This window comes from Lissotriton vulgaris, chromosome 3_1 (genome assembly GCF_964263255.1).
Source record: "Lissotriton vulgaris chromosome 3_1, aLisVul1.2, whole genome shotgun sequence".
In the NCBI taxonomy this organism is placed as follows: domain Eukaryota; kingdom Metazoa; phylum Chordata; class Amphibia; order Caudata; family Salamandridae; genus Lissotriton; species Lissotriton vulgaris.
In genome coordinates this window covers 796,997,028-797,021,007 of record NC_141689.1, presented here as the reverse complement: position 1 = coordinate 797,021,007, position 23,980 = coordinate 796,997,028, and the positions used below count along the sequence as shown (strand labels likewise).

The window sequence follows — 23,980 nt, the reverse complement described above, 5'->3', positions numbered from 1 at the left end:
TGAGGCATAATGGGAAGCTCGGGGTCATGGCTGCCTTAAAGGCATGGATGCCTTTTCTATCTGATATGGACACTATGGAAGGACTAAACCGCCATGTGCCCCTAGGGACTGATGGGATTTGTAGTTGTATTGGCGGACTCTGTTGTGTGTTCTCTTTGTATTTCCCTATAATGTTGGGACAGAAACTTTTTTTGGTGCTTTTCTGGCTGCTGTGTTTTGGTGTAAAGAATAAAGCGTGGAAAGAAAAGCTTAATCCTCGCCTCCGTGTCCTTAATAGAATTTAAACTTACCGTTACTATGCTAGGAATTTCGATTCTCACCCAACTATATGTAACTTTAGACTTTTGTTTTTCTATATATATCACAGCAGCAAACCTCTTAATACAAAGACACCGCACTCCTCTTGGAATTTTAATTTCAGTTTAATGACCTTTTTTCTTCCTCCACCATGGAGGAAGAAAACAGGTCATTAAACTGAAATTAAAATTCCAAGAGGAGTGCGCTGTCTTTGTATTAAGAGGTTTGCTGCTGTGAAATATTGCGAGGATGTCCTGACCTCGCCACCGGCACCAGCAGTTAGACGCTCCCCCCGCAAAGGACGTTCTGCTGGAAACATATATATACACTGGGCCAGGACGTATATCTTGTCTTCCTTCCTCTTCATTACCAAGAATTGTTAATCTGTAAACATGTTATATTTCTGTCCCCGCCGAGAGGAGATATGAGGCCACTTGGCCTAAATTTATGGTTTTTTTTTACTCTAATCCCGTGCAAATGTATGGATTAATACATCCAGTGCTTTAGATTTATTTACACAGGCCACTTGGCCAGACTGTCAATTTATTTATTTAATCAATTTATTTAATTCGACTTATTTAGTATTATGTACAGACTTCCCATGTCATTTAAATAATGAAATGTGTTCTATTTTATTTTATTTAAATTCAAGCACAGAATCAAGTTAACAATTGCACTATAGAGTCTTTCTTCTACTTAATTGTAGTTCCTACAGGATTTGTAGTTTGTTTTTGGGATGTGGTCCTATGTTTATTTTCACTACTTTTTTGGTGCACTTTAAAATGGTGATTGTTGTAATGTTTACTTGGTTGGCTAACAAAGAAGACCGCCTGGTCGAAACGCGTCGCCAATAAACGTTTCTTACACGGACCCTGGAGTGCGAGTCATTTGTGTTTTCCCTGTAGTTATCAGTGGGGGAACCCTTACGGACATATATATATATATATATATATATATATATATATATATATATTTGACAGAAGGCAAAGAGACGGTATAATTGGGTAAAATTGTCAGTTAAAACATACTATTTTGAACTAACAAAACCACCGAAATTCGTTAGATATAGTTATCGCAAGTAGCTATACACGTGCTCTAAAGTACCTACAATTCGTGCCTCCACCATGCACAGTGTTGTCATCAATTATGTTATTTTAGATGTTGCAGTGATGTTATCTGTGATTTCATAGAACATGTCGTGAGTGATGTAATTTGGGAGGTAATTAAGAGTGCTTTGCAAGGGCACTATTTATAGTTACTATGGAAATGTGGTACTAACTATACCTACCCAGCGGCGACCGCCACTAGGTAATATATATATTCATATAAAAAATAGAAGTGCTCCTGGGTCCATGCAGGCAGCGCAGCACTATTCCAGTGTTCATTACTTGAATGAGGATCTTACGATGCAGAGCATCAGGTATCAGGCAATGGAAGATGATTGCATCAGGGGCTGGATCACACTTTAGAGGCTCTTGGTAAAGAAAGAGTGAGATTTCCTCTTTCTCTTCTGAATGCTGCTATGAAATAAAAGTTGGAGGAGGAGTAGCAAAGTCCAGCCTACTTGGCTCCCGCTTGAAATGTCATTCCGTGACAACATCTGCAAACATTGTTTAGGCACGCTTAAGGTGCTCACAAGTATGTTCTAATGACAAAAGTGGCAGGTACTGCAGGCACTATTGTGTTGATAATTGCCTACAAGCACATTAGGGACCCTCGCTTTCGCTCTTAGCCCCCTAACTCGGGTGGCAATAATGGCTGTGATCTCCCTGCAGATTTGTCAATAAAACTCTTCATTACTGTAACAGTTGTGGATTTTGTTAACACAGTGCATCAACGTGAATCTAGTATAATTGCAGTAACATTTTCCCACACCCAATCTTTAAAGCTTTCACACTGACCTCTAGGGACTTGTACTGCTTTGTACATAGCCTTTATTTTCTCCTTCAACTCCATGATAGTGAGAGCACCATCCTGCTTCGCTTGGGCTAAATCCATTTGTAATTTCTTTAGTTTTCTTTTGCTTCTTACTTGCTTTTGAGACAAATAACTAATTTTAGAAACACTCAAGCAATAACGGAAACAAAACACAATACCTAAAAATGATTTAGCACAATGTTAATGATACACTGATAATGAATACATGAAACTAAATCATACTGTATCTTACACAGTTAGTTTAATGTAGCTTTAGAAACTATGACTTCCCAGCTTACATTAAGTACGCTTTGAACACCCATGGCTTTACACAGACACACTGTAACATATTATTGTATAACAACTGCAGATCACTGAGTGCAATCATGTACAATAACTTACCTATAACTTTCTTTTATGTTTGCTTTTGCGGAATTCTGAGTTTCGTACTCCCACCACCTCCATGAATAAGCATTGAACTGCTCTGCCTTATTAGCATATGGCCAGGCAGTCAGGGCTGGGATGGTTTTGTTGAAGTTGGGTCAACACTGATTTGCATTGAGCTGTGTCCTTATTTATATGCAATGGTGTACAAAATAACAATGGAGTGGGATGTGTCCTCCTGACTAATTACCGGTGACTGAAATAAAATAGAGCATACCATCCATCGCGTTATTGTATATTGCAATGCCGTGCCCTAAGTGTGACAGGGACGCCCAGATGTGGGTCCCATGCTTACTGTGCATGCACCTGACTGAAAACCCCAATCAGGGAAAAACCGGTCTTGGGTTGCTTGTGTTCTGATACAGGGCGGACCTGGCAGTTCAGGCTTGACTGTTGCTGTTGGAGCATGGTCAAGACTGATTTGCACATGACTAGGTCCAACATGAAGCTGCAAAATAATGTTATAGTGGGATGTGAACCCAAGAAATTATGAGTAACTGAAATCAATTCAAGCATACTATCCATCACTTTTAGTATACTTCATTTTGATGCTTAAGAGAGACCGATAGGCCCAAAGGTGGGTCCCGTGCTTACTGTGCCATTGGATCCAAGCTGCACTCGACTGAAAAGGCCCAACTGAGGCAACACCGTTCTTGGGTTGCTTGTGTTCTGGTTCATGAAGGAATTAGAATGTTCCTATTGGGGCCAGGGAAGGACTGATTTATAAATGGTTGGGTCCAAACTGAGGTGGCAAGTTGAGAAAAAAACGATGGACAGGAATGAAGTGGGTCGAATAATTACCAGTGGGGGAGCGTAAGAACATAAGTTACTTACCTGTAAACTGTGGTTCTCCAGTATTGGTGTCTTTCATAGATTCACATGCTTGAATATTCCCCGTCGTCGAAGTGGGAGTCCCACGGTACATAAAATAGCAGTAATATATGCATGTATATATGAGAAATATTATAAATAAAATATACATACATATAATGCAATAAAAATGTAAACTTAAAAAAGTACCATAGAACAGAATAGGCCCATTGAAAAGCCCAAGGGAGAATTCACTTTAGTAACTTATAGGAGTCATTATGTGTTGGTCCACATTCCAGCCAATCAGGCTGTAGCCTCCTCTAGAACCTTCTCCTCAGAAGCCCAAGTCCTCAGATTTTCGTAGCACAAGTAAGTATAAATGTTTGAGGAGAAGAGAGCCTCTGAGGGGAGGATGGGAGGGTCGCATGTGAATCTATGAAAGACACCAATACTGGAGAACCACAGTTTACAGGTAAGTAACTTATGTTCTTCTCCAGTATTAGGGGTGTCTTTCATAGATTCACATGCTTGAATAAGAATAGAAAGCAGTAAAACATACATTAGTCATAAGGGAAGATACAAATTAAGTTTAGGCATAACTTATCACTCAATAAGCAATAAAAAACCAAAAACATGACAATACCTTTATGACTGGAGGCGGGTAGCAACAGAGGCTCACCTTTAATGGAAAAGATTCCGCAGCACCGCTTGACCCACTGCCGCATCCGCGGCATCTGTTGATTGCAGGCAGTAGTGCTTCGTGAAAGTATGGCTGCTGGACCAAGTAGCAGCTCTGCAGATTTGTCTTAGAGGTACCCCCGCAAAGAGGGCAGCAGAAGTCGACACAGCTCTCGTGGAATGAGCTCGAGCAGGAGCAGGAAGGGGCTTGCCAGCCCGTTGATGACAATAGGATATGGCAGACGATATCCATCTGGTGATAGTCTGTTTAGTTACGGGTTGTCCTTTGCATACTGGGCCATATGCAACAAACAATTGATCAGACTTTCTGAAGGTAGCTGTGCGTTGAATGTAAAATTTAAGACAGCGCTTCACATCCAGAGTGTGTAAGGAGCGCTCCGCTGCAGATTGAGGTGCAGGGAAGAAAGTCTTAAGAACAATAGGTTCATTGAGATGAAAGTCACTGGGAACCTTAGGAATAAAACTGGGATTTGTTCTCAAGGTAACAGCCTCGTTGGAAAATTGCAAAAACGGTGGCTGTATAGTAAAAGCATGAATGTCGCTGACGCGTCTAGAAGAGGTCAGAGCAAGTAACAGAGCCACTTTCCACGTGAGGAACTTCAGATTGGAAGAATGGATGGGCTCGAATGGAGGCAAAAGCAGCTGAGACAGAACTAGGTTGAGTCGCCATGAAGGTGGAGGTCGACGGATTGGAGGAAACATCCTAAAAAGGCCTTTGAAGAACTGTCTTATGATCCTGGAAGAGTACAAAGATGTTATGCCATCATGACGGAAACGAGAGATAGCAGCCAGAAAAACCTTAAGGGTGGAGTGAGATAGTCCTGATTTTGCTAGCGACAAAAAGAATGGCAAAATTTGTTCTGGCTGAGCACACATGGGATCTAGTGATCTAGTGGAACACCAAGCGCAAAAACGCTTCCATTTCAGCTGGTAAGTTTTGACAGTAGATTGTGCTCGAGCATTTGATAGCACTGCCCTACAATCCTTGTCGATATTCATGTGTGCAAATTCATAGTACTCAGGTTCCAAGCATGAAGTTGAAGGTATGCTGGATCCGGATGGCATATTTGACCTTGATGCATTGTGAGAAGATGTGGTAGCGGATGCAACCGTATCGGTTGTGTCAGGGAGAATAGGAGGAGATCTGAGAACCAAGGACGTCTCGGCCATTTGGGTGCGATCAGGATCATCCGACATGGTTGGAATCTCATTCTGTGTAACAGACGTGGAATGAGCGGCAGAGGAGGGAATGCATAACTGAAGGCGTTCGACCAATTTATTGAAAAAGCATTCCCACTCGACTCCTTGTGAGGATGCCGGCTCGCAAACCTTAGACATTTCCTGTTGAGAACAGTTGCAAAGAGATCCAACTGCGGTCGGCCCCACTGTCGGAAGATGTACTCCAACGTTGGTTGGTGGAGTTCCCATTCGTGGTTGTCCGAGAGGGCTCTGCTGAGCGCGTCCGCCAGCACATTGGCCACACCGGGTACGTGGATAGCTTGGAGATGTATTTGACGTTGTAGAGCCCAGTCCCAAATTTCCTGTGCTAGCTGTGATAGCACGAGAGATCTTGTGCCTCCTTGTTTGTTGATGTAGTGCATGCTGGTGGTATTGTCTATCTTCACCAACAATGTCTGTCCCTGCACTACTCTTTGAAAGGACTTCAAGGCCAAGAAAATCGCCAGTAGTTCTAAGCGATTTATGTGCCAAGTGCGCTGAGACGCCGTCCACTTGCCTCTCACGGACATTCCGTCGAGATGAGCACCCCAACCTTCTAGGGAGGCGTCTGTCGTCAGTGTCAGTGTTGGTTGTTCGTCCTTGAATGAACGACCTGTTGCTATATTTGGAGGATGAGCCCACCACTCCAAAGCTCTTTGTATGCGGGATGTTAGATGGATCTTGTCCTCGAAGGACCCTGATACCTGCTTCCACTGGCTGTCGAGTTCTTCCTGAAGGACTCTCATGTGTAGTCTGCAGTTGGGAATCAGTTGAATGCACGAGGAAGCCATGCCGAGGAATGACTTGTACATTCGGACAGAAACGTACTGTCTTGACTGCAGGAACTGAACTTTTTGTAACATTCTGCCCTGACGTTCCTGTGAAACGAACACCTGCCCTAGCCGAGAATCGAGCGAGGCTCCTAGAAAGTCTCGTTGTTGAGAAGGGCGAAAGTGTGACTTCAGGCAATTGATGGAGAAACCTAAAGTTTTGAACAGGGATATGCAGACTTGTGTGTGTTCTTGTGTCAGTTGGAAAGTCCTGGCTTTTATGAGGCAATCGTCCAGATACGGATAAAACTGGATGTTCTGTAAGCGCAGGTAAGCGGCCACCGGGGCTAGGATCTTGGTAAATACCCTTGGTGCCGATCGAAGGCCGAATGGGAGGACCTTGAATTGGTAATGAAATTGGCCGACTGTAAAACGAAGGTATTTCCTGTGCCTGGTGTGAATAGGCACATGGAAATATGCATCTTGAAGGTCTATTGTCGAAAAGAACTCTCCTGGAATGAGGAAATTCAAGATTTGAAGCAGGGTTAGCATCTGAAAAGTCTTGGACGCGATGAACTTGTTTAGAGCCCTCAGATCCAAGATGGGGCGCCATTCTCCTGATTTTTTCTTCACTAGAAAGAAACGGGAGTAGAATCCCTTGCCGCGTTGACATTGCGGTACCAATTCTATGGCTCCTTTCCTGATCAGAAGCTGCACCTGGGCCAACAGTTCCTTGAAATGGGGAGAAGGTGGGCCCGAAGGCGGGCGAGCGGGGGGAAATTTCGTAAATTCCAAGGTGTGTCCCTTTGAAACTACATCCAAGACCCATCGGTCGTTGGTGATGTTCGACCAATTGCAGAAGAATTTCGAGATCCGACCTCCAAGATGCACAATCCTCTCACTGTTTTTTGCTGGTGTTCGCACCACCTCTGTAATTGGACTTCCGCTGGTAAGGTCTGGAGGTGGATGAACGATTTTGGGACTGATCGGATCCTCTTTGTCTGTTGTCGTAAGTGTATCCTCTATATTGATTTGTGCCTCGAAAAGTAGAGGTTCCTCCTCCTCTACCACGTGCCCCACGAAATGGCCTCTTCCTGTATTGGAGAGTTGTTAAAGACTTCGCTGGGTCCGTGTCTTTTTTGATGAGTTCCAAGGCATCATCAACGTGCTTACCAAACAGAGATTCGCCATCGTAGGGCAAATCAAGCACTCTGGATTGAACTTCCGGCCGGAAGGTTGTTGACTTCAGCCAGCCTTGGCGACGCAAAACTGCAGCACCCGCCAATTGTCGGAATCCAGTAGAAGCTATATCGACGGCACAGTCGATAATCTCCGTTGAAATCTTTTCTCCCTCGAGAATGATGGCCTGTGCTTCCTCCCGGATGGAGTCGGGCATTTGGGGAAGTAGACCAGCGATCTCGGACCACATTTGACGGTCGTATCGACCCAGAATGGCTAAGGCGTTGGAAGCTCTTACCGTTGTTGCTGCCATTGTGGTAAATTTCTTACCAATGGAGTCCAATTTGCGGCCATCCTGATCCGGGGGGGAAGTTAGGGGTATGGCTGGATTTCGGGACCTTTTTTGTGCCGCCTGAGTGATCACTGAGTCTGCTTTAGGCTGTGAAACTAAGCAGGCCGGGGAAGTAGGCGGCGCCTTATATTTTTTGTCCAGTCTAGGTAGAACGGCTGGAATGGAGTTAGGACGTTCCATCAATTTCAGACCCTCTTCCCATATGTGGTCAGTAATAGGAATGGTATGAGTTTGGCGTTGAGGCAAGTCTTTAAAGTCATACAGAAAACATTCTGCTTGCTGCGTTTCTAACGTTAGGTGGAACCTTTTTGCTGCACGAACCATAAGGCTGTGGAAACTTGCGATATCCACTGGTGGCGAAGTTCTCGGTGATGTTGGTGGAGTAGAGGGTGTCTGTGCCCTATAATTGTCCCAATCCTGCATTTCCTCATCATCAGTGTCATTATCTCCAGTGTTTTGTGGAGTTTGACCCTCATTATCTATATCAGGAGCAGCACCTAAAGGAGACGTAGGTGCATTAGTCGCTTGAGCTCGAGGCCTAGGTGCTGGAGACTGTGGTTGAAGCGCTGGAGACGGAGGGCGTGGAGCTGGAGCCTGGGACCGTTGCACTTGGGGTGCTGGGGAAGGCGGCAGCGATGGTGGAAATCTACGATTGTAGTCATCCAGCATGTGTTGTAGGTTTTTGACCATAGTCATAGGAATTTGTGTAAAGCGTTCGTAATTAGGTTGTTGTGTGCTATCCAATGGAAAAAGGACGTTCCCATCTTCGACGGTATTATCCGTATACTCATCCTCATCGCTGTAGTCCTGACACTTTATGTGTAAATCCGATGGACTGGTTGCTGGTTGGTAAAGTTGATCCACTTCTGAATCATTTCCAGATTCCTCTGCTCCAGATTGAAATAATTTCTCCGGAGGTTGCGATCCACTCCTAATAGGACTTAACTGTATCAGTGGTACAGACTTGAGGGACGAAGTAGAAACCACTTTGAAGGTGGTAGCAGATTGTAGGGGTTGCTGTGTCGTCGACGAGCCCGTCGACGAGAGTGGCATAGCTGTAACACCCTCTAGTTGTTTTTTCGTTGGCGCCGCTGCATCCGGCGTAGGAAATTTAATTGTGGTAGACGATGATTTTTTGGTCGTCGACGAGGCCGTCGACGAGGCCGTCGACGAGGCCGTCGATGGAATCGCAGTCTTTGCCGTCGACGAGGAAATCGTCGACGGAGCAGCCGTCGACGGGGGGTTCATCATCTGCGTCGATGGTATCGTCGACGGGGCTGTCGTCGACGAGGAACCGGTCGTCGACGATGAAGCCTTGGTCTTCGTCGACGGGAGAGCCGTCGACGATGGATGCGTCGACGGTGGTTTCTTCGTCGACGGTTTGATTGACGAGATCATAATAATGGATGAGATGGGTCTCACCTCCTGGCTGCTCGTCGACGAGATGATCATCGTCGTGGCAGAACTAGTCGACATAGAAGAAGTAGTCGTCGACGTGGAAAAAGCCAAAACAGACTTCGTAGACGCTGAAGACGTCGACGGACGCGTCGACGAGCCCGTCGACGAGCCAATGCCCGTTTTAGAAACGGAGGGCATGGTCTTGGGACGAGACGCCAGAGAACCAGGTCCCGTAGGCGCGCCCTGAAGCAAGTCTTGTGAGGAGACATCCTTGGAAGATCCCAGCTTTTTACTCTTCTTAAGAAAAGGAGAGGGGATTTCAGTCTCAGACCCACGCTTCTGAGAGGCTTTAGAAAAACCAGATGACATACTCTCAGCATCGGACACGATGTTGTCAGATGATTTCAACTTCTGTAGCCACAGAAGGAGACGAGCCTCTCTGTCCCTCAAGGTCTTAGGAGGAAATTTGCGACAGAGTCTGCAGGTAGAGACAACATGGTCCGGATATAGACAGTAAATACACTTACTGTGTGGATCCTCATGAAAAAGGCGAAGTTTCCCACAGGATGGACAAGCCTTGAACAGAGTTTTCTTTGAAGAAGACATTTTGAAGAAAAATATGAAGAAACTTGAAGAAAAACTGAGCAGAGCTCAGGGAGACTCCCTTCACACGACGTGCGGTAGAAAATCTGAGGACTTGGGCTTCTGAGGAGAAGGTTCTAGAGGAGGCTACAGCCTGATTGGCTGGAATGTGGACCAACACATAATGACTCCTATAAGTTACTAAAGTGAATTCTCCCTTGGGCTTTTCAATGGGCCTATTCTGTTCTATGGTACTTTTTTAAGTTTACATTTTTATTGCATTATATGTATGTATATTTTATTTATAATATTTCTCATATATACATGCATATATTACTGCTATTTTATGTACCGTGGGACTCCCACTTCGACGACGGGGAATATTCAAGCATGTGAATCTATGAAAGACACCCCTAATACTGGAGAATTCAAGCATATCATTCATCACATTTTTTAATACTTCATTACTCCAAGGGTTTTGTAAAACTAACTGGGGTTGCAGAAGCTTCACAGTGGGGGCCACACAACTCTGGAATAGCCTTCCCAACTCCATTAGGTCTCTCTCCTCTCTGACAGCCGTCAGGAAGGCTCTCAAAACTTGGTTATTAAAAAAATAGAGATCTTAGCTTACTCAGGAATGCTAGCGCCAAGACACCTTTTGGTATTTGTGCGCTCTAGAAATTCTAATAACATAACAAGGGTCAAGTGCTACAAGGGTGTACTTGGTGCTCAGTGTAGGTCTAACAGTAATGTGGCAGCAGGATACCAGACTTAAGAGATTACAATTCACAACTGGATCCCAGTGACTACTGACTACCCATGGAACCAGCTGCTACCCACAAACCAGCTTTTATATTTATACATAAACACCACTAGAAGCACATTTTTATTGTCCACTGCCTCAGACGAAACTACTCTATCTAATTTTTGTCTCCATTAGTGCTTTCTGCTGTGGCCCTGCAATCTCTAACAGCTGCAGAGCTCGTCACCACTGCAAAACCAGTATAACATGCCATAACTGTAGTGGATTCCCCACTTCTCAGATGGGTGCCATTTCTAAGCATAAATACATATGAACACAACAGTGAATGTATGGAGCTTGTGGAAAGTACAAGTTGCAGTGAAGTTCCTTGATTATTCCCCAGCAATGATTGCAATTCAGAATGTTTGGACCACTGCCAGGTTTTCATTAGAGCTGTCATCCAATTAGTGATCACAGTGATGGGTGAATTCTAAGCTGCGCTATATTAGCTTATCTAGTGCATGAGTATGTGCTTCAGTGCAAGCAGAAGTACTAGCTCTTCAGAACATGCACATTCTAGTGATCCTGCCTGGTGGAAAATCACCTGCTCTCATAAATCTCACTGTACCACACATGTGCCCCACGCATGAAAGGCCTTTCCAGCACAAGTGCAGTGTGTGGCCACATGCAAGGAAGGTGAAGTGGCTTTTAGGTTGGGCATTTGCACAACCGTATTCTGAGGTCACACAACAAAACTAATGAAATAAGCCAGTTTCTATCAAAAGAATCAGGCAGAGATGTCAAACAGGATGGTAGGTGTTCAACTCAATGGCCTCAGAAACCTCTGTTACATAGTGCCCTTTCAATTCTTCTTGTAAATTTGTACAGACTACGTAAGAAACAAACTTCCTACTAGTGCAACCAGGGATAGAGGCTGCTAGAACATGCTGCACAGGTGTTCAGCTGAGGGTACAGCAGAGGCTTAGTGTCTGAAAGCACTGAGCAGTTCAGGGGGAGGGTGACAAGCAACTGCAGCAGGTATTCTGCTGGGAAACAGACCTGTGCCTTGAGAGAACAGGATGTGAGAATGTAGGGAGTGAGTCTCTCTACCAAGTCAGTAACCTTTCCAGAGTAGCAGGTGATTTTGTCAGACCTAGAACATGAACCTCTAGTCCCCAGTGGAAACAGATCATAAACTTTTGTGCCTCATTCATGCATGTCAATAGTAAACAAAAGAAAGATACAAAGGAAGTTTACAATATATTTATTCAAACTATTGCAGTCTGTTTTGAGCAGAGGTACTGCAATAAGGAAACAAATACAACTGAGCAACGTGATCAACATTACTGGCAGGCTGTATACAATGAGCAACCTAACCATGGTAACTAATATATCTATCTAGCCCTACCTGGTGTATGTAGTTAGGTGGTCCGCATCATTGGTGTAAACTTAGTTTACGCAAGGCTGCTGGTTCCGTTCCAGGACTGGTCTCTCTGCTGAAATTCTGCGCTCTGCTCCTCAAAGGGCCGAGACATGGTTTATATGATATAAACTACTTTGTGGGAAAAACCACAGCTGTGCCACCATGTTATGTCCAAAAGGATTAGGAGATGTTGCTGTCCGGGCACAAGAAAACAATCCACCATGTTGTTCGGCCTTGTGCGAGATGTTCAGACTGAATCCCAATCAGAGTCACTGAATAAGAAAACAAGTTACTTACCTGTAACTTCAGTTATCCAGTATTGGTATCTTTCATAGATTTGAATGCTTAGAATCATCCCCGTCGATGAGGTGGGAGTCTCGCGGTACAATAAAACATATACACTATAGTCATAACACCATTAAACAATAGGCTACTATGGACAGCAAAGTCACTACATTAGCCTATCTTACTCTTTTTGTAAAAAGAACCAAACTTGGAACCCGGCCAATCAGGCTGCTGCACCCTCTTAGAGCCTTCCACAGAGAGGCAAACCCTCAGATTTTCGTAGCACAAGTGACAGTAAATGTCTATAGATAAGGTAAGCCTCTTCGGGGAGGAGGGTGGGTCGCATGTAAGTCTATGAAAGTTACCAGTACTGTATAACTGAAGTTACAGGTAAGTAACTCGTTTTCTTATGCATTATTGGGGTATCTTTCATAGATTCACATGCTTAGAATCAGAATAGCCAGCCGTAAATAATAATTAGTCGTATAGTGGATGGTGGGTATCATAAGAAAGGACAATAGATACCTCGTAAAATCAATTTAGTACTGCAGTACATATTTGAATCTTAATAAGAGAAATACTAAATACATATGCATCAAAATAAACATATCTATATGTTATACACTTTTCTGTAAAGATATAACCATTTTCTTACAGAGGCTTACCTTACTTAAAAAGGTTTCGTAACACTGCTTGACTCACTGCTGATTCAGCCTCTGTTGCCAGATCAAGGCAGTAATGCTGTGTAAATGTGTGCACATTTTTCCAGGTTGCAGCACGGCAAATCTTCTCAAGAGGAACTCCAGCAAAAAGAGTAGTAGATGAGGATACTGCCCTTGTAGAGTGAGCCTTAGGTTTATTTGATAAAGGATGTCCAGCTTTGACATGGCAGAATTGGATAGTAGATGCAATCCACCTTGCGATAGTGGACTTTGTCACAGCTGTTCCTGACTTTTGACCACCATAGGAAATAAATAATTGGTCTGATTTTTTGATGTATACAGTACGTGAAATGTAGAATTTTAAACATCTCTTGACATTCAAGGTATGTTAAGATTTCTCAGCAGAGGAAGGCGGTTTGGAAAGAAAGAGCGCAATTTAACAGGCTCGTTAAGATGGAATGTAGAGGGAACTTTAGGAATAAATGTAGGATTAGTTCTGAGAAGGACATAGTCATTGGTAAATTTCAAATAAGGTTGCTTGATAGTGAAAGCCTGAATTTCACTGACTCTCCGAGCAGAGGTGAGTGCCACTAGGAGCGCTGTTTTCCAGGAGAGATACTTTAAATCAGCTTTGTGAACCAGCTCAAATGGATGCTTCATTAGCTGTTGCAGCACCAAATTAAGCCTCCATTCTGGAGGAGGAGCTCTAAAAGGTGGAAAAGTTCTAAAAAGCCCCTTTAGAAACTGTTTAATCAGACGATTAGAGCAAAGGGATTCCGCTCCTGTAGAGCGCCTTTAGGTAGAGATGGCCGCTAGATGCAGTTTAAACGAAGCAACATGAGACCAGACTTAGATAACGATAGAAGATAAGGCAGAATCTTATCTGGAGAACATCTTAAGGGATGTATATTCTTGTTACTACACCAGGAACAGAATTGTTACCATTTTAGAGCATAAGTTTTCAAGGTAGAAGGAGCTCTTGCTCCAGCAAGAATGTCTCTGCAGTATTGAGGTAAATTTATCTCCTTAAACTCTGTGAATCGAGGAACCACGCATGAAGGTGCAATTGGACTGGACGAGGATGAAGAATCTGTCCTTTGCTCGTTGACAAAAGGTTCGGATTGCTGGAAGACGATACGGTCTGCGTTTGGATAGTAGGCAAAGCTCTGTGAACCAATGTTGACGCTGCCATCTCGGTGCAATGAGAATCATGCAGCATTGTTCCATCTTGAGCTTGTGCAAAAGTCTTGGGATCAACGGGAAAGAGGGAAATGCATATGCAAAATTTCCCGTCCACCTCATCATGAAGGCGTTCCCCCAAGACCCCTTCTCTGGCTCCCAACTTGCAAAGACAGGGCACTTTCGATTGTTCCTGGAAGCAAAGAGATCCAGATTTGGCTTGCCCCACATCTGAAATACATTCTCCACAAGTGTTGTGGATCCCTGGTAGATGTTTCACCTTGATTTTGATATTGTGAGAAAGCCGCCATTCCCAAATGGTTTGAGCTTCTTGAGATAGAATGTGGGACCGGGTACCTCCTTGCTTGTTTAGATAATGCATGCAAGTGATGTTGCTGGTTCTGATCAGAACGGTTGAACCTTGAAGCCTTGAGAGAAAAGACTGCAACGCTAGGAAAATGGCTTCGAACCTCCAGAAAATTGATATGCATCTTTGCCACTAAAGTGAACCATCTCCCTCTTATGCAAAAATCTTGAAGGTGTGCACCCCACCGTTCTAGGGAGGCATCTGTTGTGAAGATGAAATCCGGTACAGAAGGCTGAAAAGTGAGCCCGACTGAGGCATTCTTGGAGCGCATCCACCAGGTAAATGCATAACTGGAGTTATTTGCACTAGGTCGTCGAACGACCCCGAGATTTGCAGCCACTGACTGTCTAGCTCCTCTTGAATCAGCCGCATTCTTAGATGGGTATGAGGTACTAGCAGAACTGCTGATGATAGTATTCCCAGAACATATTTGATAATCCTCACAGAAGCGAACTTTCTTTTTAGGAGGTCTGACGCCCCTAGAAATTGAATTCTTTGAGAAGGACAGAGGACTGATTTTTTTAATGTTCAGAGACAGTCCTAGGGATTGAAACACTTGCATGTGGACTTTGCGTGAGAAGCCCGTTGAAAGGAATGAGCCTTTATTAGCCAATGGTCCAGATAAGGGAATAATTTGATGCCCTGAAGTCTGAGATAAGCTGCTACTGGAGCTAGGAATTGTGTAATGACTCTCAGGGCTGAGCATAAGCCGAATGGAAGGACCTTGAATTGGAAATGTACACCTGCCACAGTAAATCGAAGCAATTTCCGATGCTTGGGATGAATTGGGATGTGGAAGTATGCATCCTGGAGATCCAATGTTGTCATGAAAGCCGCAGGGTCCAAAAGCTGAAGGATTTCTTGAAGTGTGACCATGCGAAAGGATTTCTTTTGAAGATATTTGTTCAGCTTTCTTGAATCCAGGATAGGCCTCCATTCCCCTGACTTTTTCTTTATCAGAAAAAAGCGGGAATAAAATCCTTTCCCCACCTGAGAGTGAGGCACTCTTTCTATTGCTCCTTTCAAAAGCATGATTTTTACCTCTTTTCTGAGAAGAGCAAGATGTGGAGTATGCTTTTTCAAAGGTGGATGAGGAGGGGGGAATTGATCAATTCCAGGGTGTGACCAAATTTGATAATATCCAATACCCGCTTGTCTGTGGTTATTTTTTTCCAATTTTTGAGATATTGGGATACATTCGGAATCCTGTAAACCAGGAGTGGCAGATCTGGTGCAGGTGTGAAAAGATTGTGACTGTTTTCTAGCAGAGTCCCTGCCGTGAGGTTGGCGTCTTTTGTTCTTTTGTCTATAAGTGGCAGCTGGGGGATTTCTATAGGACTGCTGCTGTGGCTGCTGCCGGTAACCATATCATCCTTGACTGCCCTGATTTTGGTATTTTGATATCCTCCACGAAACGAATATGATCCTCTAGCTCCTCGAAAAGGAGTCTTTCTATATTGTAAAGTACCCAGTGCCCTGGCGGTATCAGTTTCTTTTTTGATTTCTTGTAACGCCTCATCGCCTGTCGTCTAAGGGTTGCTGCTCCGACAAGTTGGCGAAAACCCAAGGAAGCTAGATCCATAGAGATATGAATAATCTCTAATGCAGCCCTTTCACCTCCCAAAAGCATTTTCCTTGCCTCCTGTTTCTTGTCCTCAGGAAGGTATTCGAAATAAGGGGAAATGTCCGACCATAATTGGCGGTCATATCTACCTAAAATCGCCAAAGAGTTTTTGGCACGAACTGAAGCACCCGCCATGGTGGTGAAGCCTTTACCAATGTTATCCAGGCGTCTCCCATCCTTATCTGGTGGCGCCGTTACCGGAATAGATAGATTACGAGACTTCCGTTAGGCCGCCTGTGAAATAACAGAATCTGGTCTTGGGTGCCCAGAGAGGCAAGCAGGAGCATCATCTGGTGCTTTATACTTTTTATCGATTCTAGGGAGAATCGCAGGTATCAAAAATGGAGCTTTCATTATTTTAGTTCCCTCTTCCCAAATATGAATGATTTATAGGGATTGAACGAACCAATTTCCTACTTTGATCCTTAAAATCATACAGAAAACACTTTGTTTTCTTTACCGATACTGGAAGATGAAACCTGGTTGCTGCCCTTTCCATGATTGCGTGAAAACCTCCAATATCCTCAGGAGGGGAATCAACCGCCTGAGGGACTGGTGCGGATGGTGTAGGAATTAAGTACTCATCCCATTTATCCACAGTTGTGGGTGAGTTTGGTATCTCTCCATCCTCAGCCATGGTGTTACCATCATCTTCTTGAGTGAAATGAGTAGGCAATACCTCTTGAGGCACCAAGATAGGCGCAGCAGGACTCGCAGCCTGCAAAACTCTAGGCGCAGGAGGTTGTTCTGGAACCGGCACTGGTGGGAAGCGTGTATTATAAACCCTCAACATAGCAGTTAAATCTTGCATCAAAGCCGCAGGTTCCTGATGAAATGATTCCTGAGGGCCTCGTAGAGATTCACAGGGCTCATAATATTCCTCATCAGTGTCATCCTACTGATTTATTCTGGAGCTGAGAAGGATTATGTGCTGAGCCAAAACGTCCTTCATGGTCTGACTCCTTCATATAGTAGCTAGGATGTAAAGGTGAGATCTGGGAAACGTCCTGATAAAAATGCCTTGAAAATAACAATTTTGATGTTAATACTGGCGAAATCTGTAAAGATGTAGGTCTTTTACTCTTCAGCGTCGACGAAATGTACATGGACGGTGAGTCAGTATCAGTAGCCATTATAGAAGAAACCGTTGCCGCTGATATCATTGAGGTCGTCGTCGGAATAACCATCGTCGCCGATGTTGTTGTCGAGGTTGCTGCCATCGTCGACGAAAGTAGTATTGTCGTCAATGGTGGGCTCGTCAATGGTAGTTGAATCGTCGTTGACGGTGGGCTCGTCGACGGGAGCTGTATCATCGTCGACGGTGAACACGTCGACGGAAGCTGTATCGTCGTCGACGCATGGATGTAATCGCCGACGAAGTAGGAGTCGGCGAGATTTGGCATAGTCGACGGCGATGAAAAAATCATCGACGGCGCCGTCGACTGAGTCTTCTTCGACAATGGGACTTTCTTCGCCGACGTCGAGGAATCACTCACCTTCTGAGGAGATTTCATCGTCGACGGAGCACTTTTCGACATCAACGGAGGTTCCGAACGGGATTTCTGTTGTTTTGAGGCAGTTTTAAGTGAAATCTTTGCTTTTTCTACCATTTTTACCTCTGAAGAGAATGAAAGCTTCTCTTTTTTAGAGGAAGAGTGACCAGTCTGGGAGTGAGATTTCTTCAGGGTCTTACTCTGTCTCTCAGGAGGATCTCCAGATCTATCCCTCTTTTTGGCATGAGGGGTGGACGCCTGAGGACTAATACTGCCTTCATCTCTCTATAAACAACATCTGATGTAGCTTTCAGTTTTTCCAGCCAAACCAAAAGTCTTCCTTCTCTGTCCTTCAAAGTCTTGGCAGGGAAGGTTCTACAGATCCTGCAATCCTTGACCTTGTGAACTGGATAAAGACAATATATACATTCTTTATGTGGATCCTCAAAATGTAATCTTTTTTTTCCACATGAAGAGCAAGGCAAAAACAAGCTTTTCTTTGAGAGCCAGACATATCTACTCACAAAGGTAGCTAAGATAAAAAAAAAACTGAGCAGAGCTCAGGGAGACTCCCTGTCACACGAGGTGCGGTAGAAATTCTGAGGGTTTGCCTCTCTGTGGAAGGTTCTAAGAGGGTGCTGCAGCCTGATTGGCTGGGTTCCAAGTTTGTTTTTATTACAAAAAGACTAAGATAGGCTAATGTAGTGACTTTGCTGCCCATATTAGCCTATTGTGTAATGGTGTTATGACTATAGTGTATATGTTTTATTGTACCGCAAGACTCCCACCTTGTCAGCGGGGATAGTTCTAAGCATTTGAATCTACGAAAGATACCCCAATACTGGATAACAAATGTTATGTACCGGGTATTTCTAAAAAGCATTATGTCTAAAAACAAATGTATCATGTATGACAATGCAAAGCAAAAGCAGCCTAAAATGTTGAATATGCAAAACTAAGGGAAAACCAAAGTGGCCCCAAAAGGGGAATCACTACACCTCCTCCTTGGTCAGAAAAGTACCTTAGCAACTAACAAAATAATAAAAGTCACAAGCTAAGCAAATTTAACGCGAGGCTAATTTAGAAAACGGAGCAAAATTAGGTTGAGCTGGATGCACCCAAGATCAATGTTTAGTGAATCCAAAACAGATTCAGCCTCTACAGACGATGATTCTGCGATTGCCCCATTCTAAAGCTCCAAAGAACAGACATACTCCATGTTATCAGTCGATGCTGAGGAAGTAGTCTGGTGTCCTGCATTTGTGTCAGAGTTCAGCAACTTTGGTGCTGAAGCACCCATCTCACCCAGAAGGGGTGGCTCATACCATGCATGGCACATCTTAAAACCAAGGGCTAAATTGTAAAACAGGCAAAAATAATTTACACCTTTGTACCACAATGCATTCACTGAAGCATGTGTAATCATGTACACCTCTTATGTCCCATTACTACATTATGCACTCATTTGTGATGCACCGGAGGAATCACCCAAAAAAAAAAAAAAAAGAAGGCGGAGACTGAAAAAAAACCCTGCAATAGACAGCAATTATAAACAAAAAAAGGATATACAATGGAATTCATATTCTTTTCACATTGTTTTAAAAAAATCCTGTGCGACATTCTCTGACGTAAAGTACCCAGTTTTTTCTTTATAGATTACTTTCAGCTTGGCGGGATTTAAAAGGCAAGCCTGACCGCCTTTAGCCTGAAAGGCTGATATCAGCTGCCGCAATCTCCACCTTTGTTGGGCTGTGGCCTGGCAAAAATCTTGTCTGAACTGGGGTGGTGTGGTGAGCAAAATAACAATGGATTAAACCCAGATCTGTGACTGAGGGTGAATGTTTTGCCATTGTGCAACATTCCGTCCATCAATTGTTGTTTTTGCATTTGTCACCCCGAGTGGAACGGGTATGCTCAGACGTGAGTCCCGTGCTCTCCATGCCACTGGAATCAAGCTATCCTGGTTGATGAAGGCTAATAGCCAGAAAGCGGTCCTAGGATGCTTGATTCTGGTCCAGGGAAGACATGGCTTGGCAGTTCAGGCTGGACTGTTCCCATGAGGCACAGGGTCAAGGCTAATTTGCATATGGCCATGTCTGAACTGAGGTGGTGTGGTGAGCAAAATAACGATGGATTAAACCCAGATCTGTAACTGGGGGTGAATGTTTTGCCATTGTGCAACATTCCGTCCATCAGTTATTGTTTTTGCATTTGGCAAAAATCGGGGCGCACAAAAATTTGCACCCCTTGCCAGACCGGCGCTTATCTGGCCTAGCCCGATCATAGAAGGCTTCGCGCTGGAAATAATTATTGAGGCAGATTACAATTGCCCTAGGACAATCCACAGCCTGCCCCCCAGATCCCCCCTTTCTCACACGTTGTGCAAATGGGAATCAATGTGCTCTAATAATCTCAGTCTCCCAGATCCAACCCTTCAAATCAGGGAAGGCCTCTTTGAACATTTGGAAATCTGTAACACCGCATTTCAAACTGGCTACTATCCTGCCCCGTGGAAGAAGGCAGTGATTAAACCTCTTTTGAAAAAGCCCTCCCTGGATCCCACTGCGCTGGCCAGTTATAGACCCATTGCGTGTCTCCCCTTTCCTGCGAAAATATGCGAAGCCCTGATGAATAAACAACTCTCAGAGTTCGTCGATACTCACCAACTTTTAGACGAAACGCAGTTTGGCTTCAGGAAAGGGCATGGCACCGAGACTGCTCTAATAAAAGCCTCAGATGAGATCAGAGCCATTATGGACCAGGGAGGTGCGGCCATTCTGATTCTTCTGGACCTGTCCGCAGCATTTGACACGGTCGACCATGCTATTCTGGTCGACCGTGTCACAGCTCTGGGGGTAACCGGCACAGCCATAGATCTTATTTCATCTTTTCTGGCCGACCGTACCCAGACAGTCAAGTTGGGTAATTTCTACTCTCCGGTCTCTGCACTACCTTGTGGAGTTCCACAGGGCTCCTCGCTAAGTCCCACGTTATTTAACATCTACGTAGCGGACTTAGCGAGGGTAATAAAGGCCCACGGGGTGCGACTGACATCCTATGCAGACGACACCCAACTGGTGCTGGCGATCCATAAAGGCGGGCCAGTGGTGGCAGCCAATTTCCAGGAGGCCATGCTCGCCGTCAGTACTTGGATGTCCTCCAACTGCCTGAGGCTTAACTCGGACAAAACCGAGGTTATGACCTTTGGCAATCTCTCCCCTGAATGGTCCTCCATTTGGTGGCCCAACCAACTGGGCTCTCCACCGGTCCCAGTGGAAAAGGCGAGAAACCTGGGAGTTATTTTCGACAGCAAGCTGACATTTAACCTTCACGTCAACAAGGTTGTGTCATCCGCCTTCTTTACTCTAAAGAAAATTAAGAAATTGCTGCCTTACCTCCCTATCTCAGCTGGGAAGACCCTAGTTACCACCCTGGTGTTTTCCAAAATTGATTACGGAAATGCCCTATTTCTCAACTCTCAGAAACTCGTTCTGTCCAAGCTACAGTCTATACAGAACGCGGCTGCTAGAATTCTTTTAGACATTCCCCGCCGCCAGTCTACTACTCTCGCCATTCGCCAGCTTCATTGGCTCAGAGTAGAGAGCCGAATTAAATTCAAGGCCCTCTGCATTGCCTATAAGGCAGTGCATGGCGTCGGACCCAAGTTTCTGACCGAGGCATTTCAGTTGTACACCCCTAAAAGGCTGCTGAGATCAGCCAACACCTGCCTCCTACCAGTACCCCGCACAAGAACAGCAACTTGGGGAGACAGACGTTTTCTGGTTGCCACGCCAAGGCTCTGGAATCTTCTGCCACTTACTATCAAAAATGCCCCTAACCTGTTGAGCTTTCGTAGGCTTTTAAAGACATGGTTGTTCAACCAGTGATTTCTGTTGCTTCGGTTCCCGCTAGCCCACACATGCGCCGAGACACCTTCGGGTATTTGTATGCGCAATAAAAATTCCATAAATAAATAAATAAATAAATAAATAATAAATTGTCTGGCATACTGCCCTTCAATATTCTCGGGAGCACCAAAAACGCGGAGATTGTTCCGTCCTGATCTGTTTTCGAAATCGGTTAACTTCCAATCAATGTCCTCTTTGGTTTTTTGTAGTGCTGATATAGTCGACTGCTGCTGTGCCAACAAGTCTTCCACCCCTGAAATCCGCTCTTCTACCTCCACAATTTGCGTTGTTATTTCCGTGCATGATTTTGCTATTCGCCGCACTCAATTTTGTCATTTGCGGATCGCCCCCTGTGTGTGGATACCTTCATCCTTCGTCTCATCCCGATGGGCCATAATCACCCTGTAGATGGTATTCAAAGAGCACTCCAGCTCCCCAGATATACTAGCGTTATTTTCCACATGGTCAGACTGCAACTTAGAAGAAGGTGAACCGTCTAAGGTAAGCTGGCCAACAAGAGTCATAGTTTCTTGAAACAGAGGGTTACCGGGATCTTGTACCTTCCTGACGGTCTCTTGATTCATAGAGTGCTCCAGGGAAAGATCATCATCATCATCCGGATGTGACTCAATTTCTTCCCCTCAATCAGCGAGCACACTCACATTATCGTTGCCATTTTCTGATATATTTGAGAGGTCTGACATGGAGTAGAACTTCCCTCCGGAGCCAGCAGACTAAGCATCATTCAACTGATCCGTCAGAGAATTTCCACTACTCTCTGTGATTTCCGTATTAATCATTGGCAGTAGGGCTTCTCCGTAATTTTTTGACCCTGCCACGGGCATCAAGACTGGTCTCCCGCCCGGACTAGGTACCACAGCTTTACCAATAGCCCGATCCTGACCATGATGTTTTTCTGAAACTGCTTCAAGCCCAACTTCAGGCACCATTGTATTAGCCCCTGGACCTTCCGCATTGCTACCATATGCCTCTCCCGGTGCAAACTGTAAAGGCTGATTCGCCGGCTTACCTTCGACTGACGCAAAAACAACAGTTGATGGACAGAATGCAGAACAATGTCATACATTCACCCCAGTACAGAGATCTGGTCCTAAATCCATCGTTTTTTTACACTCCACACCACCCTAGTTCAGACATGGCCATATGCAAATCAGCCTTGACCCTGTGCCTCATGGGAACAGTCCAGCCCGAACTGCCAATCCATGTCTTTACTGGACCGGAATCAAGCATCCTAGGACCGATGTCTGGCTATCAGCCGTTTTCAGCCAGGATAGCTTGACACCAGTGGTGTGGAGAGCATGGGACTCACGTCTGAGCATACCCATCCCACTCGGGGTGACAAATGCAAAAACAACAGTTGATGGACAGAATGCAGAACAATGTCATACACTCACCCCAGTACAGAGCTCTGGGCCTAAATCCATAGGTTTTTTTTGCACTCCACACCACCCCAGTTCAGACATGGCCATATGCAAATCAACCTTGACCCTATGCCTCATGGGAACAGTCCAGCCCGAACTGCCAAGCCATGTCTTTACTGGACCAGTCAAGCTATCCTGGCTGAAGGCGGCTGATAGCCAGAAACCGGTCCTAGGATGCTTGATTCCGGTCCAGGAAAGACATGGCTTGGCAGTTCGGTCTGGACTGTTCCCATGAGGCACAGGATCAATACTGATTTGCATTTAGCCATGTCTGAACTGGGGTGGCTTGGTGAGCAAAATAACGATGGATTAGACCCAGATCTGTGACTGAGGGTTAATGTTTTGCCATTGTGCAACATTACGTCCATCATCTTGTGTATTTTGCTGTTCACCCTATGTGGGTAGGGTATGCCCAGACGTGGGTCCCGTGCTCACTGAGCCACTGGAGTCAAGCTATCCTGGCTGAAGACGGCTGATAGCCAGAAACCGGACCTAGGATGCTTGATTCCGGTCCAGGAAAGACATGGCTTGGCAGTTCGGTCTGGACTGTTCACATGAGGCACAGGGTCAAGACTGATATGCATATGGCCATGTCTGAACTGGGGTGGCTTGGTGAGCAAAATAACGATGGATTAAACCCAGATCTGTGACTGGGGCTGAATGTTTTGCCATTGTGCAACATTACGTCCATCATCTTGTGTAATTTGCTACCTTTGACTGCCGGCTTCTTTTGAAATATTGCAGGCACGGTTCGCTCCCGTTGAGGGTAAGCATGGGCGGAAAATCCGTTACGCTCGCGGATTTTGCGGATTTTCGGGAAATCCGCAATCCGCGAGATTTGCGAATTTCCCGCAAAATCCGCAAATCCGCGAGCAGCGGATTTTGCTCGCGCTGCTCGCACTGTTCGCGTGAGTTCGCGCCCCGCGAATAAGTGCAAAATTGCAGAAATACGATCTTAGCAAAACTGAAAGTAACTACTTACCAGGTTCAAAAGTTCAGGCACATCATTAGTAGCCATTTCCTGTAGTGCTTCCTGAGGGGCCCCTCCAGAGTTCAGTTGCCAGTTGAAACTATTATGTGACCCTGCTCTGAACCTCAGAATAGTTACACATATGCCACAAAGGTCCTGAATTACAGCTAAGGGAGACAAGCAGGAGCCAGGCTGGAAGTTAAAATCCATTAATCAGCC

The 23,980-nt window shown here is 44.9% G+C and overlaps 1 protein-coding gene across 1 annotated transcript in view; it reads right to left on the bottom strand.

The window, feature by feature from the left end:
• The window catches only part of CCDC192 (coiled-coil domain containing 192), a 937,988-nt gene that overhangs the window by 224,138 nt on the left and 689,870 nt on the right, over positions 1-23,980 (bottom strand). Inside the window, exon 6 of the mRNA XM_086963041.1 lies at positions 2,199-2,331. Coding sequence (XP_086819167.1) covers positions 2,199-2,331 — 133 coding nt within the window. The remainder of the gene's footprint in view (positions 1-2,198; positions 2,332-23,980) is intronic.